Source organism: Colobus angolensis, unplaced genomic scaffold (genome assembly GCF_000951035.1).
Source record: "Colobus angolensis palliatus isolate OR3802 unplaced genomic scaffold, Cang.pa_1.0 Scaffold207, whole genome shotgun sequence".
Taxonomy (NCBI): domain Eukaryota; kingdom Metazoa; phylum Chordata; class Mammalia; order Primates; family Cercopithecidae; genus Colobus; species Colobus angolensis.
In genome coordinates, this window is record NW_012115233.1 from 3,973,674 (window position 1) to 3,990,517 (window position 16,844).

General features: G+C 44.6%; 1 protein-coding gene across 2 annotated transcripts; it reads right to left on the reverse strand.

Moving 5' to 3' along the window:
• Nucleotides 1-1,734: 1,734 nt before the first annotated feature.
• SDR42E1 (short chain dehydrogenase/reductase family 42E, member 1) lies at nucleotides 1,735-15,512 on the reverse strand. Of its 2 annotated transcripts, none has more exons than XM_011942161.1 (3): nucleotides 15,410-15,512; nucleotides 4,888-4,981; nucleotides 1,735-4,326 (listed from the first exon to the last, which is right to left on the reverse strand). In XM_011942161.1, the coding sequence occupies exons 2-3, from the start codon at nucleotides 4,953-4,955 to the stop codon at nucleotides 3,213-3,215; spliced, it is 1,182 nt and encodes a 393-aa protein (XP_011797551.1). In that variant the 5' UTR covers nucleotides 4,956-4,981; nucleotides 15,410-15,512; the 3' UTR covers nucleotides 1,735-3,212. The 2 variants fall into 2 exon arrangements, with proteins under 2 accessions (XP_011797551.1, XP_011797552.1); XM_011942162.1 differs by lacking the exon at nucleotides 15,410-15,512 and adding an exon at nucleotides 11,738-11,808 and having other exon boundaries at nucleotides 2,977-4,326.
• Between the last annotated feature and the right edge of the window lie 1,332 nt (nucleotides 15,513-16,844).

Sequence of the window (16,844 nt, forward strand, 5' to 3'; positions counted from 1 at the left end):
ATGCTGTAAAAGAAAGGCAGGAAGCTGTGAGAGCTTGTAGCATCATTTGTAGCAGGAGGACCAATCCTAAATTGCTGGGATCAGGGAAGGCCTCTAGAAGATAACAAGAGACACGAAACAAACATTATTCAGGCCAAAAGGAGGAGCAGGGATCCTGAGAAGCTTGGAGCCCAGGAACCTACGAAAGGTCAGTGTAATTGGGGCACAGAAGGCAGAATAATGTGAGATGAAGGTAGAGAGATAGGCAAGGGGCCAGTTCAGACAAGGCCTCTCGGTCATGTTAGATTCTCAACCTAACCAGTGTTTTCAGCAGAGAAGTGACAAAAGATTTGCACCTTTATAGACTTTCTAGGCTAGGCATGCGGAGAATGGACTGAAGGTGGGTGTGGATATGGGTGGAAGAGCAAATGGGCTACTATTGAATCTATGGGAGAGAAGGTACACCTATCCCTTGGGCAGTTTTAGGGCATGATTACAAGTGAAAATCAACCGGTTTAAACATGGGTTAGGTGTGTCAAGTTTAGGAGAGGCAGCGGTCGGGGATGATCCCAGATCTCTGGGATGGGAAATTCAGTGGGTAGTGGAGATATTTACTAAGGAAGGGAGCCCTATAAGAAATTGGGGTGGGAGAGGATTATGAATTCTACTTTGGCTACACTGGCTGACAGGTGCATGTGGGACATCCACGTGGAGTTGCAGAAGTACTAGATATGAGTCTGGAGCCCAAGAATGGTCTGAAACTGTGCATCTAGTAGTACATGTTTGGGTTAGAGATGGAAATGGAGGCCATGGGCTTAGGTGAGCTCACCTAGGGAGAAAGTATGGTATTAGAACAGGGCTGAGGAATGAGCACTGAGAAAATCTACCATTTCAAGCTGCAGTGGGAGATAGTAACAGAATTGGGGAGATAAAGTGGCAGCCAGATTCCACGTTGGCCTCCAATGACACCATCTCCTGGTATTCATGTCCTTGTGTAGTCTCCTCCCACACTGAATATGGCTAACCTGTGTAAATACATGAGATTGTGGAAATGACAATGCATGGCTGTGGCTTGAGTAGAGTATCTTTTTAAGATCTCAGAAAGGCCTGATGTGGCACCCCAGAGAGCTGTTCAGACAATAAGGCTTCTAAGAAGCACAGCGTCTTGTCCCTTGGCAGTCTGAGCAGAAGCTCACGGTGGAGGACTTACCTCAGAGATTTGTGGGTGTGGCTTTTGTGAGTGAACTGCAATGAAACTCAGGTGACACATTCAAAATAATGTTCCCAGCACCACTGCCAGCTTGAATGGAAAGGAATATAGTGCAAAATGTTAACACAGCTGTTTGGCCCCTAAAATCCTTCTGGCAGGAAGCAGGCAGAGAAAGCTATGTAGCTGGAAGTGTGGGCAACCTTTCATGGAAAAGGAAGGATGACTCATATGACGCCAAGAGCCCAGCCTCTAAGATTGCCTTTGACCATCTCCATCTTCTGGTATAATACGGAAATACCTTGTGTATTTCCTTCCCCTACTGCATAACCAATATACTGTGGAATGACACTGTGACATTTGAGGCCAAGTCATAAAGGACAATGCAGCTTCCACCCTGCTGTCTTGGATGACCTGCTCTGGGGAAACCACTTGTCACTTAATGAGGATATTCAAGCAGTTCTAGAACAATACACGGCAGGTGCTCATATGTGTTAACCTCAGGCTAATGCAAAAGCTTCTTTATGATAGAAAAGACTCCAAACACATTTTCCTAAAAACAACCCCTACCATCACCTCATATTGATGTTGCATTTATATTAAAAGTACTTTCACCACATCTTGCTTTATGCTCCCAATGAACCCTATGAGGTGGGTGGGTTTATAGAAAGGGCAAATGCAGTCAGTCCCAGGTCCCAAGTGAGGAAGCTAAGTTCTAAAGGGCTTCTGTTGCTTGGTTAAGGCCACACATGATATTGATGGTGTCGGTGTTCTGACATCAAGTTCAGAGCTTTTCTGAAAACATCCAGGCAGCATTCAACAGGGATTTCTCATCTATTTGTAGATACACTCAGAGTAACTCTAGCAGAACTTTCCACAGTAATGTGTCCCCCTTGTAATGTTCCCATGTTATCCTTTCTGTAGCTGGAGCCATGGACAGACATGGACTCTGTCTTCTTTCCACTTGGATTCCTATGCAACAGTGTAACCGGATCAGCGGTAACAGTTCATGGGTGGCCAGACAGTGCGGCCACTGTTCAACACATTCCTCACTGGAAGCTGTCTTCAGAGAGCCAATCTTCTTCCCAGTAAGCAAACCAGTCTATGAGTTTAGAGCTATGCTTCATTGTTTAAACTAAAAATGGCATCAGCTTGATTGACTCCCTTAATCATCAGATTTTTAGTTGCTTCCTTTTCGCCTTCTTGGAGGCCAAAACGTTAGAGTATATCCATATACACTTGTTGCAGGCTCTGAGGGCACACCCAGACATTCCAGAAAGTCCAGTAGCAACAGCCCTCTAAAGAGAACACTGAGGAAGAAAGCCCTCATAAGGAATGTACCATGACAATTCTGATAAAAAGAATGGTTATGTGTGTTAAGGAGCACTTTGTATGCTTTAATTTAATCCTCAAAAGAATCCTATGAGGTAGGATAAAGGCCTAAACATCAAACATTACCATGTGTTCACATAGGCATAATGCCCCGATATCACAAAGGGTGAAAGTTAACACCTAAAATGTACACTGTGAACAGCTAATGCCTCTCCAGCAATAGCCACCATCCCCTCGAGGATTGCTCTGTTAGGGATCTGGGCCAATTTGGTGTTTTTCACATGCTTTCAAGCCTGATAGTGTTTTGCCATTCCCACATCAGTCAGAGGTTTTAGGTAGATGCAGAGTGCATAAAATGGAAATAAGTATATCTTGCCTTCTAAGAAATTCAAGACAGACATCTCCAACCCAACTAAGCCTACTTCTATGGCTCCAAACTGAGTTCTATTGGACCCACCTAAAACAGAAAGACATAAGAAATGAAATTTCAAACTAATCTCTGCTTCTTTTTTTTCATTCCCATCTGGCTTAGTGCAAGGAAGTAAGAAATAAAGATTCAATCCAAGAACCTATTCGTAAGTAGCAATTTGAAGAGCCAATGTTTGGCAACAGATATCACTGTACACATTTTAAAACCCATGTTTCTTGAGAACCATCTCAGCCAACTGTGATCACCTTATTTCTGGCCCCTCCTTCACAGTGACAGAATCACAGAAGAAGGCAGCCAGATGAAAACTGCTATAATCAGGAGGAAGACCAATAGCCCATCCCAAACAAAACACTCTGAGTCATGACTTCCAGAACTTCTGCCATGACCATGGGCTTTAAACCATTCCACTGCTTCCTGGAGGTCAAATGGCTGAGCCTTATAACCTAGCTCTTTCTTGGCTTTCTCTAAGCTAAAATAATGTGTGACACCAGTTTTGTAAACTTCAGTGCGAGTGAGGAAGGGCTGGAAGTTGTAGAGTCGACCCAAAATGAAGTGAACCATCTCTGTTAGAAAAGCAAAGCAGTAGACCAAGGTCAATGGCAGGCGGGTAGATGGGAACGCGTAGCCCAGGCCCTCAACCAGAGGCCGGAAGAACTCAAAGTTGTTCACGGGTCTGCCATCTGAGATGAAGTAGGGCTGCCCAGAGGCAATATGGCCCTTGTCAGCTCTCAGGGCTTCTGAGGCCAGAATGTGAGCCTGCACCAAGTTATCCACGTGGACAAACTCAACCAGGCTCCTGGGGTCCCCGTAGACAAACTTGAACAGACCCTTCTCGATGTAGCTGACTATTCTGGGAAGGTGTCTTTGTTCTCCAGGCCCATAGATGCCAGCTGGCCTCAGAGCGCAGGTTCTTAAGACACCGTCGCCTCTGTCCAGGGGTGTACCATTTGCCTCCAGCACCTTCTTCTCTGCAATAGACTTTGTCCGAGAGTAGTGATCAGGGTGGAGGTGAAGAGGCAGGTAGGGCAGAGATTCATCCCCATTTCTGATAACTTGACCTCCAAAGATGACATTGAAAGTGCTGGTGTAAACTAACCTGGGCACCCTTCTCCTTTGGCAAGCCTGGAGGATGTTGTCCGTGCCCCCAATGTTGACTTCTTCGATCAGGTTTCGATTGAGTTGCTCCCGCCCTGACATACCATAAGAGGCAATATGGAACACACAAGTGACGTCTGCATCCTGGAAGGCTTTCTCTATGTCAGACAGGTGGCGGATGTCTCCCTGTATAAATTTGATTCCTTCTGGAATGGTTTCAGCAGGGCTGCTGATGTCAAACAGAATCACGTGGACTCCCTTTTGGTTCAGAGCACAGCCCAGGCTGAAATGAGAAACAGTAAACGTTGCATCAAGTCACTCTTAAGCTGTGCCTAGGGGAAGTGTATAAAGTAATTTACCAATCAAGGTGGGGCTGATCCAAGTCTTCTTGGCTCATCCTGAGCCCCTCACTATGCGTGTTCTTTGGTGCAAGGTTCACTTCTTCAAATTTTCAAAAGTGAGAATCCTCTCATCTACTTAAATTACAAAGAGAGAGGCTTTATCTTCAAAGAATGGTGGCATTTTTTCCCTTTGGTTCTAGGGCCCACTATCTATTCTTTGAAATATTTGAAAATAATAACATAACTGTGAAAGAACAGCTATGATTTAAAATTGTTTTTGGTGATGTGAATAGTCACCCCTCCCAATTTAACAGCTTTATAAAGAATTTTTCTTAAAGTGAAATACACCTGTAGTTCTCAACTGCAGTGTCTGAGCAGTGGGCAACACAGTTCTAGTTTGACATTATACAAACAAGTAAAAGTCTACTCTGTCGTCAGAGTTGAAAGCTTCTGGCAACTACCAGTAAAATAATTCCATGTGTGTATTTTATAGACACACTTACCGAAAACCAAAATAGCCACCTCCTCCTGTAATGAGGACAGTTTCCTTTTGAGATCTTTTGGGGTCCATATGTGGCAGTCAAAAGATAACCGGACCTGTAAGAAGTAGGCATCACTGTTACTGATCCAAATGCAAGTATCATTCTCCCTAATTTTGAGCTAACAAAACCAAAAAGTCAATATGCTGTAGTAGAATGAAAAGGTAAGGCCTGTGTCTAGTCATAGCTGTGTCATTTAGCTACTTTTCCTTCAGTTCCTGGGCTTCAAATTTCCCCTGATGTAACATGGGGACAGTAATATCTGCTCTGCCCACCTGAAAAGGTTAATGTGGAGGTTAAATAAGATAATGTAATTGGCAGTGCTTTGAGAAACACAAAAAACATTTCAAATGTAAGGCATTATTGTTAATTCTTGAAAATGATTAGAGCCTTTTTGAAAAGAATTGATTCAAATTTGGTAGGAAGAGGCATTTCCCTCGCGCCCCCCATGCATCAGAAAATTAGAGAGCACTCTAAAGGAAGCTTCCAACATCTTTTCTTTAAAATTGCACACTGCAGCATGGCTTAAGACTGCTTTATTAGCCCTATAGTTAAAAAATACATATGTGGGGAAAAACTCCTTTATGTAGCAAACGATGCCCCACCTCCCCCACTGCAAATCTTGCAGGTACTTAAAGTACAAGAGCTCAGTGCCTTTGAGGGGTCCCACTTCTCTCTCCCTCTTCTTCTGTGGCCCTCCTCGTATTTCTTTCAAGGCTCCAATGCCCCTTCTCCCAAAAACAAAAGAAAATAAGCAAAAACTAAGATACCCAGCTCCTTCCATGTAAGAGGGAGAGAGGCCGGGTGCGGTGGCTCACGCCTGTAATCCCAGCACTTTGGGAGGCTGTGACGGGCGGATCACGAGGTCAGGAGATTGAGACCATCCTGGCTAACACGGTGAAACCCCGTGTCTACTAAAAATACAAAATATAAGGCGGGCGTGGTGGCGGGCGCCTGTAGTCCCAGCTACTCGGGAGGCTGAGGCAGGAGAATGGCGTGAACCTGGGAGGCGGAGCTGGCAGTGAGCCGAGATCGTGCCACTGCACTCTAGCCTGTGCGACAGAGCCAGACTCCATCTCAAAAAAAAAAAAAAAAAAAAAAAAAAAAAGAAAAAACAGGGAGAGAAATGGAACAGGAAGCACACAGGTCCTCAAAGGCACTGGGCGCGTGCACACACACACACACACACACACACATGTGCACTCAAATCAACACAGACGCTCAGAGCTGTGGTTAGGCATGAAGACTGCAAGCAATCAAGAGCCCTACGATTTCTCTTTCCCAGCCAGGCACCCACAACTGCAGTCACTGCACCATGTAAGTAGACTTCAACTTGGAAGAGTGTGGAGATGGGAGGGGAGTGGGAGCAGCAGAGGTTCGGGCTAGGCAGGATGAAGAGCTTGTATGGCAGAGAGGCTATGAGTGAAGTCAGTGTACATGCATAAAGAAAGAAAAAAATATGGGGGACAGGAATACACAGTGAAGACGTCTTGCCTCAGCCCTTAAGTGGTTATGTGATCTTGGTCAACACACTTCTCTAGACTTCACTTTTCTCTTTTGTCTGGTTGTGTGTTGTGCTATGTTACAGGAATGCTAAGGTTTTTAAAAAGGTAGCATGGTACAGTGGAAATAATAAAGACAAACCCATACCTAGTGCTTACTACTAGGGCCAGGCAGCATGCTAAGTGCTTTATGTGTATGTTAGCCAATTAATCCTTTTAATAATCTTACCAGGAAAGTACTATTAGATCCTGTTTTCAGCTGAGAAAAATAAAGCCCAGAGACAGTAAATAAACTTGCCCAAACTTACCTGGATTCACATCCGATGGCAGTGTGGCCCCGGGAGCCCATACTCTTAACCACTAAAACACAGTCTTAAATGGAAAGAGAATGGACTTCGGTGTCCACTTACCAGTTGTGTGATTTTGGACTGTGTGTTTACCACATGTGTTAAAGACTCTGAACCTGCTGCTTCATCTAACAGTGGAGCTGATAATAAGCCCTCATGAAGACTGCATGGGATAATGTGCAAAAAAATGTCCAACAAAACACCTGGCACCTGATGGGCACGCCACAGATGTCATTTCTTGAGTAGACTTTTTTCACACTCCAGAGTTTAGAGATTCAACTAGCTTATCACATTTCCACATACCATGATTAGATCTCTCAAAAGCACAGGGTCACAAAGAGTTTTGTAAGTTCTTCTGGACACCTGTGTGAGTGTATGAGACTGCCAATGAAACGAATCAGATCACTCATGCAGAATCGGTCAGTGTGACAAGTGAAGACGAGGTTCAGCAAGTGACTGTCTCAGTGGCTTGAGGGTATGGAGAAGAGTGAGAAATACTAGGGAAACTGAGCAAAATGGGGCAGAGGATGACTGATGAGTTCCCAAGGTTCCATTATGCAACTGCTACGGTTGTGCTTTCAAGAAAATTCATGAGGAATGAACGTGCCAGCACTCCCTCAATGTACCTAACAGTGACCTTGTGATTCTATTGTTTTCTGAGTGCAGAACACTCCCATTTGGATTGAGAGTAGTCATAAAACCAAATGCAGTCAATTCTATTCTTTAGTGTACTCACAAACCTTCATGACAAACACTGTTTCACAACATGGTAGACATCAGTTACTGATATTTCAGTACAGACTTCCCATGTTCACCTCCACGACCTGGTCACAGTCTCCCACTCTTCTGCCACTGGCATTCTATGCTCCAACTGCAGAGACTTTCTTTGCTTTCCTTGAAGATGCTGACGTCATTAGTGCCTCCTGTTCACACTTCAGTGTGACACATTGCGCACTAGGTCCTTTTCTAGCAGCATCTTTCTCAATATTTAGGTCTGCTCACAAGTCCTCAGAGAGGCTTCTCTGATCACCCTAGCTAACAGAGCTGCTTGTACCCTAAATGTTGCTTTGTTTTCTTCATGGAACATTTTACTGTCTATCTAAAACTATTTACTTTTTATTATTGATCTCCTTCCCATAGAATGTTAAGTTCTATGAGAACTGAGGCCCTCTGTCTTCTGGGGTGTCCCTACTAGAATCCAGAACACAGTAGATGCTCAATAAATATTTGTTCAATCTATGGATTATTCTGAACAGCCTAAAATATATCCAATTTAGTAAAATTGTGATGGGCACAAATTACCCAGGGCTCTGCAGTATTTAAGAGCCACTGTTCTGCATGACATTAATGCTGCCATTTTAACAATAACATATCTCCTAAAAAGTGCTGGGTTATGGAATGAAAGATACAAACCCAAATGAGACAGAGGTCCTGCTTTCCAGAGCTTACAAATGAGAAAGAGGCTTCTACAGATATCAAAAGGAAAAGGCAAAAAAGATGAAAATAAAGTTACTGTTTTAATGTTGGTATAAACAAAGTGCAGTGGGAACACCAAGGTGAGGGGTAGGGAGACTGATTCTGACAGGGCAGATCAGGAAGAGCTCATGGGAGAGTGAGCTTAGTGCTACAGGGCCCATGGGAGGATCTAGGTAGGCTGAGAGGAGGGTTATCACTGGTGAGGGTGAACCACGAATCAATGGATCAGAGGCAGGGAAGGTGGTGCTGGGCAGCTAACATGGGGAGTCCGCCATGGCTGGTGTGCAAACAGAAGCACGGAGCTGGTGCTTGAGGGTGAAAAGACAGCCTGGGGTGAACCTGGAGACAGGCTTCTGTCCCCTTCCATAAAGTTTGAATCCCATTTTTTTTTTTTTTTGAGACAAGGTCTCACTCTGTTGCCCAGGCTAGAGTGTAGAGGTGTGACCACGGCTCACTGCAACCTTGATTTCCCGGCCTCAAGAGATCCTCCTACCTCAGCATCCTGAGTAGCTGGGACTACAGGCGTGCACCATGATGCCTGGCTAGTTGAATTCCATTCTGCAGACAACAGAAGTCTTTGTAGGTTTACAGAAAGGAACTGTTGGGGCCACCTTGGTACTTCTGAAAGAGGAGCCTTCCCCTGGAGGAGGAAATGGGCCAGGGTCCAGGGAAGGGAGATGTGGCTCTAGACTAGAGGGTTACCAGTGAGGACAAAAGGGCAGTGTGCTCAGGTGAAATCAGGGTGAGGGCTGGCGAACAACTGCAGGAGGTGGCAGCATGCTGCACCCAGATGATGTTCTGAGGAAGGCGATGTCATTAATTGAAACAGTAGGCTTTGGAAATGTTCTTGTCTGGCTGAAAGTTTTGACAAACAGGATGCCAGATAACGATTTAAGATCTTCTTAATATCTCCGTAAGAATTCCACCATAAGGAATTCTGAAAATGGACAAGGCCTTCAAAAGTCCAATTAAAAAATTCCAACGGAAATACCTATCTTTAATTAGTCTTTGGTTTTCAAATTACACATTCCAGTCCAGTCACAAGACTACAGGTCAATCATGGTTCATGTGCACATTAATCAACTAAGGAACATACAACTTTGGATTATTAATGCTTCAGAAACCTGCCAGGCCTAGTGATGCTATTCCATTACCTTCCAACTAGTTTCAGAATGATCTGAGGCAAAAACTTGTATAACTGATCTGATCGGGGGGTCAGAAGAGAAAGGTAAGGAAAAATTAATAACTTAACAAAATAAACAGCAAGGAAAAAGTTTATCCACCAGGCCAGTAAAGCCTTCACAGGATGGTAGCCATCTGCTGCACTGCTGGGAGCCGCCTCCTCCCTTCCTGATCCTCAACATTGATAAGCACAGAAAAATCTTAGCAAATGAATTTTGCAGACCTGCCCCCACCCAAAATTCTCATGAATGCTAAGCCAGAAGGGAGAAAAGAGAATATACAGTTGTTCTTCAGCCAGCTGCCCGATTTTCATCTACTCTGTGGCTCCTGTTTTATTAATTAGTTTCTGTCTGATTCCATCTAGGGCTGGGCACTCAGACCTGCCTTTATAATGGCAAGTGCTTGAAGGTTCTTCCAAAATGTGGCTTTGTTCAGTAATTGCTCTCCCCTGGTGGGGAGGGCTACATCTGACCTGAGCTGTCATTTTGGTTGATACAGGTTAAAGTTAAGCACATGATCAAGAAAAAAAAAGCTTAATTACAAACAGGAAAAAAATTAAATTTAAAATCCACCTGACCTCTTGAGAATCCTAAGGTAAAGCGAGGGGAATAATGTTGACATCTCAAGGGAAGTTATGAGAAAAAACTAGTAAAAGATGACTGGGAGTACTTTACATTTTAAAAGACCTAATTAAATGCTAAAGATCAGAAATAAGAATCTTCAACTACGCACACAGTTCCTTCATCCCTATGAGTTCAGATGATTGTGTTACTAGCCCTCTGGTATTATAATGCAATATAGAAATATGGGTGTCATTAGCATTTCACCAATAGAAAGTATGGAACAGAGAGAATTTAAGACTGTTCCCATAAAAACAAAAACTTATGATATTTACTTTAAGAGATATAAAAAATATCTCCAAGTAGTATAACCCCATGATTAGCTGCTTTAAATCACTGTACAAGTGCCGACCAGAGGTAAAAGGTAACTGTATTCTTATTATATCGAGATCTGGCAAATATATTGACGCCAGAGGGCTTATGAAATGGTGCTGTTCAAATTCCATGCATGATCTGAAAATTATCTACTTGTGTTTAATATAAGGAAGTCAAAACAATAAAAATAAATTTGCAGTTAGGGGTGATAAGGAGAAGAATTCTGATACAGATAAAAGAGATGTGACATATAAAATTCAAAAGGGGCTGGGTGCAGTGGCTCATGCTTATAATTCCAGCACTTTGGAATGCAGAGGCAGGTGGATCACTGGAGGTCAGGAGTTAGAGACCAGCTGGGCCAACATGGTGAAACCCTCGTCTCTACTAAAAACAGAAAAAAGTAGCCGGGCGTGGTGATGCACACCTGTAATCCCAGCTACTCGGAAAGCTGAGGCAGGAGAATCGCTTGAACATGGGGGACGGAGGTTGCAGTGAGTGGAGATTGCACCACTACACACCAGTCTGGGTGACACAGCGAGATTCCATCCAAAAAAAAAAAAAAAATCCAAAAGGCCAAAACACCTGGGAAGAAAATTAACTTAAGGGTATAGGGTTAAGTAAAAACCAGTATACTGGTAATAGATATGGGTATTTATGCAGGGTTTTGAACGTAAGTAGGTAGCAGGATAGCTGTCTTTAATTCAGGGTCATCATCTGAGGTGTTTCAAATCTTGTTAGGCTACCTAAACTTCTATCTAGATATCTGTAGCACAAGAGCCTTGCAATTCTCCACAGTGCTGATGACAAAAGAAATGAAATAATTTTATAATTGGTATTTCCCATCTGTTTCCCAAGCTATCGTATAAATGCCATGTGAGCACAGACCGGCAATATCTGTAGGGACAAGGAATATCTAGCAGATTGTAGACCCAGTAAATCTAAATGGGGTGAACAATTTGCAAGCTCTTCAAATGCCTCTTTCTGTCCTATCTGCAAGGAGTACTACACTTGTATTTTCCTCTTCACTAAGTCAGCAGTTTGCCACATCTATACATTGAAGTAATATCAAGTAATTGAAGTAATATCAACTGCCACTTATTAAGCACTGACTCTGTGCCAGGCATTCTGCAATACTCTGTCCAGGAATTATTTCACGTACCTCTGAGATGAGTACTAATTTGTTAATTCCATTTTACAGATGAGAAAACTGAAGCTCAGAGACACAAAGTGCCTAACTCCAAGTGCTACAGCTAGCAAATGGTAGAGCAGGGAGCCGTACCAATAACCCAGGTGCATCTGACTCTACAGTTCATCTTAACGCAGCAGCACTTGAGGCTGTGCAGAGCCCCTGCCTGAAGTGCTGGGTACTAACCTGAGTCCTGTGAGGGCTTTCAATGTTAACACATTCTGCAACCTCATTGCGGCCCCTGCAGTTCCCAGAGACTCTCAGTTTGGAAATCTGAGAATCAGACTTGGCAGTTCCACCAATTCCCTGTGTGACCCTGGGCAATTCAGTGAACCTCTCTGATCATGTTTCCTCCTCCCTAAAATAAAAACAGCAACAACCATGGCTACACTTATTATTTATTATGGCTTAGGGAATGATATAGTTTGGCTGTGTCTCTATCCAAGTCTCCTCTTGAATTGTATCTCCCGTAAGTCCCACATGTCCTGGGAAGGACCCGGTAGTAGGTAATTGAATCATGGGGGTGGGTCTTTCCCATGCTATTCTCGTGATAGTGAGTAAGTCCCACAAGATCTGATGGTTTTATAAAGGAAAATTCCCTTCCACAAGCTCTCTGGCCAGCCGCCATGTAAGACGTGACTTTGCTCTTCCTTTACCTTCTGCCATGATTATGAGGCCTCCCCAGCCATGTGGAACTGTGAGTCCATTAAACGTCTTTCCATTATAAATTACCCAGTCTTGGGAATGTCTTTATTAGCTGCATGAGAATGGACTAACACAGTAAATTGGTACTGGGTAGTGGGGTGCTACTGTAAGGGTATCCAAAAATGTGGAAGTGACTTTGGAACTGGTTTACAGGCAAAGGTTGCAACAGTTTTGAGGGCCCAGAAGAAGACAGGAAGATGTGGGAAAGTTTGGAACTTCCTAGAGACTTGTTGAATGGCTGTGACCAAAATGCTGACAGTGATATAGACAATAAAGTCCAGGCTGAGGTGGTCTCAGATAGAGATGAGGAACTTTTTGGGAACTGGAGCAAAAGTGGCTCTTGTTATGTTTCAGCAAAGAGACTGATGGCATTTTCTCCTTGCCATAGAGATCTGTGTAACTTAGAACTTCAAAGGGATGATTTAGGGTATCTGGGGTAAGAAATTTCTAAGCTGCAAAGCATTCAAGAGGAAGCAGGGTATAAGTTTGGAAAATCTGCAGCCTAATGATGCAATAGAAAAGAAAAACCCATTTTCTGGGGAGAAATTCACACTGGCTGCAGAAATTTGCATAAGTAACAAGAAGCCAAATGCTAATCATCAAGACAAAGGGGAAAATGTCTCCAGGGCATGTCAGAGATCTTCATGGCAGCCCCTCCCATCACAGGCCCAGAAGCCTAGGAGGTAAAAATGGTTTCCTGGGCAGGGTCCAGGGCCCCCCTGCTCTGTGCAGCCTAGGAACTTGGTGTTCTGTATCCCAGCAGCTCCAGCTGTGGCTAAAACAGGCCAAAGTACAGCTCAGAGGGTGCAAGCCCCAAGCCTTGGCAACTTCCATGTGGTGTTAAGCCTGTGGATGCACAGAAGTCAAGAATTGAGGTTTGGAAACCTCTGCCTAGATTTCAGAGGATGTATGGCAACTCCTGGATGTCCAGGCAGAAGTTGGCTACAGGGGTGGGGCCCTCATGGAGAACCACTACTAGGGCAGCATGGAAGGGAAATGTGGGGTTGGAACCACCCCACAGAGTCCCCACTGGGACACTGCCTAGTGGAGCTGTGAGAAGACAGCTACCATCCTCCAGACCCCAGAATGGTAGATCCACCAACAGCTTGCACTGTGCACCTAGAAAAGCAGCAGACACTCAATGCCAGCCCTGAAAGTAGCCAAAAGTGGGGCTGTACCCTGCAAAACCATAGGGGTGGAGCTGCCCAAGACTAGAAGAACCCACCTCTTGCATCAGTGTGACCTGGATATGGGACATGGAGTCAAAGGAGATCATTTTAGAGCTTCAAGATTTGACTGCTCTGCTGGATTTTAGACTTGCATGGGGCCTGTAGCCCCTTCCTTTTGGTCAATTTCTCCCTTTTGGGATGAGTGTATTTACCCAATACCTGTACCCCCATTGTATCTAGGAAGTAACTAACTTGCTTTTGATTTTACAGGCTCATAGGTGGAAGGTGCCTGCCTTGTCTCAGATGAGACTTTGGAGTGTGGACTTTCGAGTTAATGCTGAAATGAGTTAAGACTTTAGGGGACTGTTGGGAAGGCATAATTGGTTTTGAGGACATGAGATTTGGGAGGGGCCAGCAGCAGAAGGATATGGTTTGGCTATGTCTCCACCCAAATCTCACCTTGAATTTTAGATCCCATAATTCCCACATGTCCTGGGAGGGACCCAGTGGGAGGTAATTGAATCACGGGGGTGGGTTTTTCCCATGCTGTTCTCACAACAGTGAATAAGTTTCATAAGAGCTGATGGTTTTATAAAGGGGAGTTCCCCTACACAAGCTCTCTTGCCTGCCACCATGCAAGACATAAGACGTGACTTTACTCCTCCTTTGCCTTCTGCCATGATTATGAGGCTTCCCCAGCCATGGGGAACAGTGAGTCCATTAAACCTCTTTCCTTTATAAATTACCTAGTCTTAGGTATGTCTTTATTAGCAACATAAGAATGGATTAATACAGGTAGTTTAAAGGTTTAGCATTTAAGCCTCAGGACAATCTTCTGAGGTAGTTACTAGTCTTATCAGCTTTCAGAAATGAGGAAAACAGATCAGAGGTTAGGAACCTTGCCCACAAATTATGCAGGTCATAAGTGGCTGGGCAGGATTTAGGGCTTGAATCTGGGTCTGTATAACTCTTAACCACCACGTGTAATGCCGCACACTAAGGCTGGGACAATGCAGATTCACTTAGGTCATTATCCTACCACTGTGAAACGAAAATAAATCTTGGGGCTCCAAGATCACTAAGGTAAAGGGAAAAGTCAAGCTGTGAACTGCTTAGGGCAAACCTGCCTCCCATTCTATTCATATATTTCTGCTCACTGAAATAAAGACATATCTGATTGCTTCCTTTGGAGAGGCTAATCAAACTCAAAAGAATGCCACCATTTGTCTCTTACCTACCTATGACCTGGAAGCCCCCTCCCTGCTTCCAGTTGTCCCACCTTTCCAGACTGAAAAAATGTTCATGTTACATCTGTTGTTGTCTCATGTCTCCCTAAAATGTATGAAACGAAAATGTGCTTTGACCACCTTGAGTATATGTGGTCAGGACCGCCTGAGGCTGTGTCATGGGTACACGTCTTCAATGTTGGTAAAATAAACTTTCTAAATTAACTGAGACCTGTCTCAGATTTTCAGGGTTCACTCCACCTCCACAGTTTCTGTCATGTCTGGTTCATCTGGTACTATGACTAGCCTATAAGGTTTTGTTTACACCTACTTACTTTTTCCCAACAAACACACGCAGTTTAAATGGGAACCTGTCACTGCCATTTTAAGTGGGAAACCAGAACCACGTCATAAAGAGGAGGCAATCGTTCCCCCAAAGTGTGCAGAAAATCAAAGATAAGAATCAAGTATAGCCAAACACCTGTGGAAAGTTCGCAGCTTGGGGCCTGCTGTCCTTAAAAACAAAAAATAAGGAAAGCCAGTTTGAGACCTTGGCGACATTCTAGAAAGCCAAGCTGCGCCCGGTCCCCTGGGATTAGGAAGACACCTGAAAGGGGATGCTCCTTCCCACCATCCTGCTCAGTCATTCATCACCGTCCTCCACCCCCGGGAACGCCACCTGTCGCGTTCCAGGCCAAGGCAGCCCAAGGACCCCGCAAAAGGGCGGCGGCCCCCAACCCCAGCCCAGGCCCACTCACGGCTGCAGGAACAAGGACGCGGCAGTCAGACGATGGCAGGCGGGGAGGCCCAGACCTCCCTAGCTGCCCACCGTCCCCGCTCGGGAGCCGGAGTCGTCGGACCGGCCTCCTGGAGCCACTTCCGGGCCTCTCTAGGAAGCCTGGAGGTCTCGGCGTCTTTATGATGCGCAGGTGTCTCGTTCACCTTTACCGACGTTGGGGCAGCGGGAGGTTCGCTCCTTGAATTCCCCCACGTTCCCTGGCTGTGCGTTCCGCCGTAGCGGGAACTCTTTTAGGGCCACATCTTCCCCCACCTGCCCTGTCTGTGCGTTCCGCCGTGGTGGGAACCTGTTAGGGCCCCGTCAACTGCTCTTCCCACTTCCAGTGTCTGCTTTTAGACTTTCACCTCCATCTTTGTTTATTCCCAAGGCCTAGCACAGTGCCTGATAAATAGGCGCTCAGGTCAGCATTGCTTGGGTGCATGGATGATGGATAAGGCTCTAAAAGGCGACAGAATATTCACTCTCCATGTATCTCTTTAAGTCTCGTTTATCTCCGAGTTTCCACATCTATGTGTGCCCATATATTTTCCTGTGTCCCCAATTTTCCTTATTTCTCTTTGTTCTGATCGCCAAGCAGGCAGTAATGCCAAGACTAATCTTCGTTGCTGAATGAAGCAAGGAACACAGAAAGTTGGCATCCTCACTCAAAAGTCTCATTTTGAGGCCCATCTTTTGTCTCCTTATCATGAATGTGGTTTTGTGGATAGTTGCAGACTGTACACGTGTATGGACATGCATCCTGGAATGGACCCCTGACTGGGGAGGATTTCATTTTGGTGTCTTGGAGGATGGAGGTTTTGACTTCATATGCTGCTTTTACCGATAGAACTTGTCCCAAATGCGGACTCAAAGAGGTTCATATCTATTGCATGATTTACTGCTCAGTTCTCACTAAGTACACACAGTGACAAGGACAAACTCAAGTCCTAGGATAGAAAAATTAATGAAGGCCAGGTGAAGAAAGCAAGAAGTGCCAGTCCCTGGCACTGGCCTCTTTCATAGGATGCTCTGACTTTCCTGCCTGTCTTGTCCTCACCTGTTACCCAGGCATAAGTCATAAGAGACTTCTTGTACTAAGCAGTCTTAAGGAACAGCTTTGCAGTGGCTGCTCAAGATACATACAAATTAGAAGAGAAGAGGAAGAATATTCAGGGGGCTGAGAGACCAGCTATATGCTCTTGAGACCAGCAGCCAAGGAAGAAAAGACCCACTGAGGATGCAGTAAAGAAGACAGATTTCCTTTGGGGGATTACAGGATCCTCTGAAGGATACCCAGATTTAGAGTGTGTGGATAAACATGAGAAATGGTGAATTTAAATGTTAATATTCTTGTGCCACCAAGGACTCTGCTAAAATATAAACAGGCGTGTTTTAAAGGAAAATTACAAACTCTG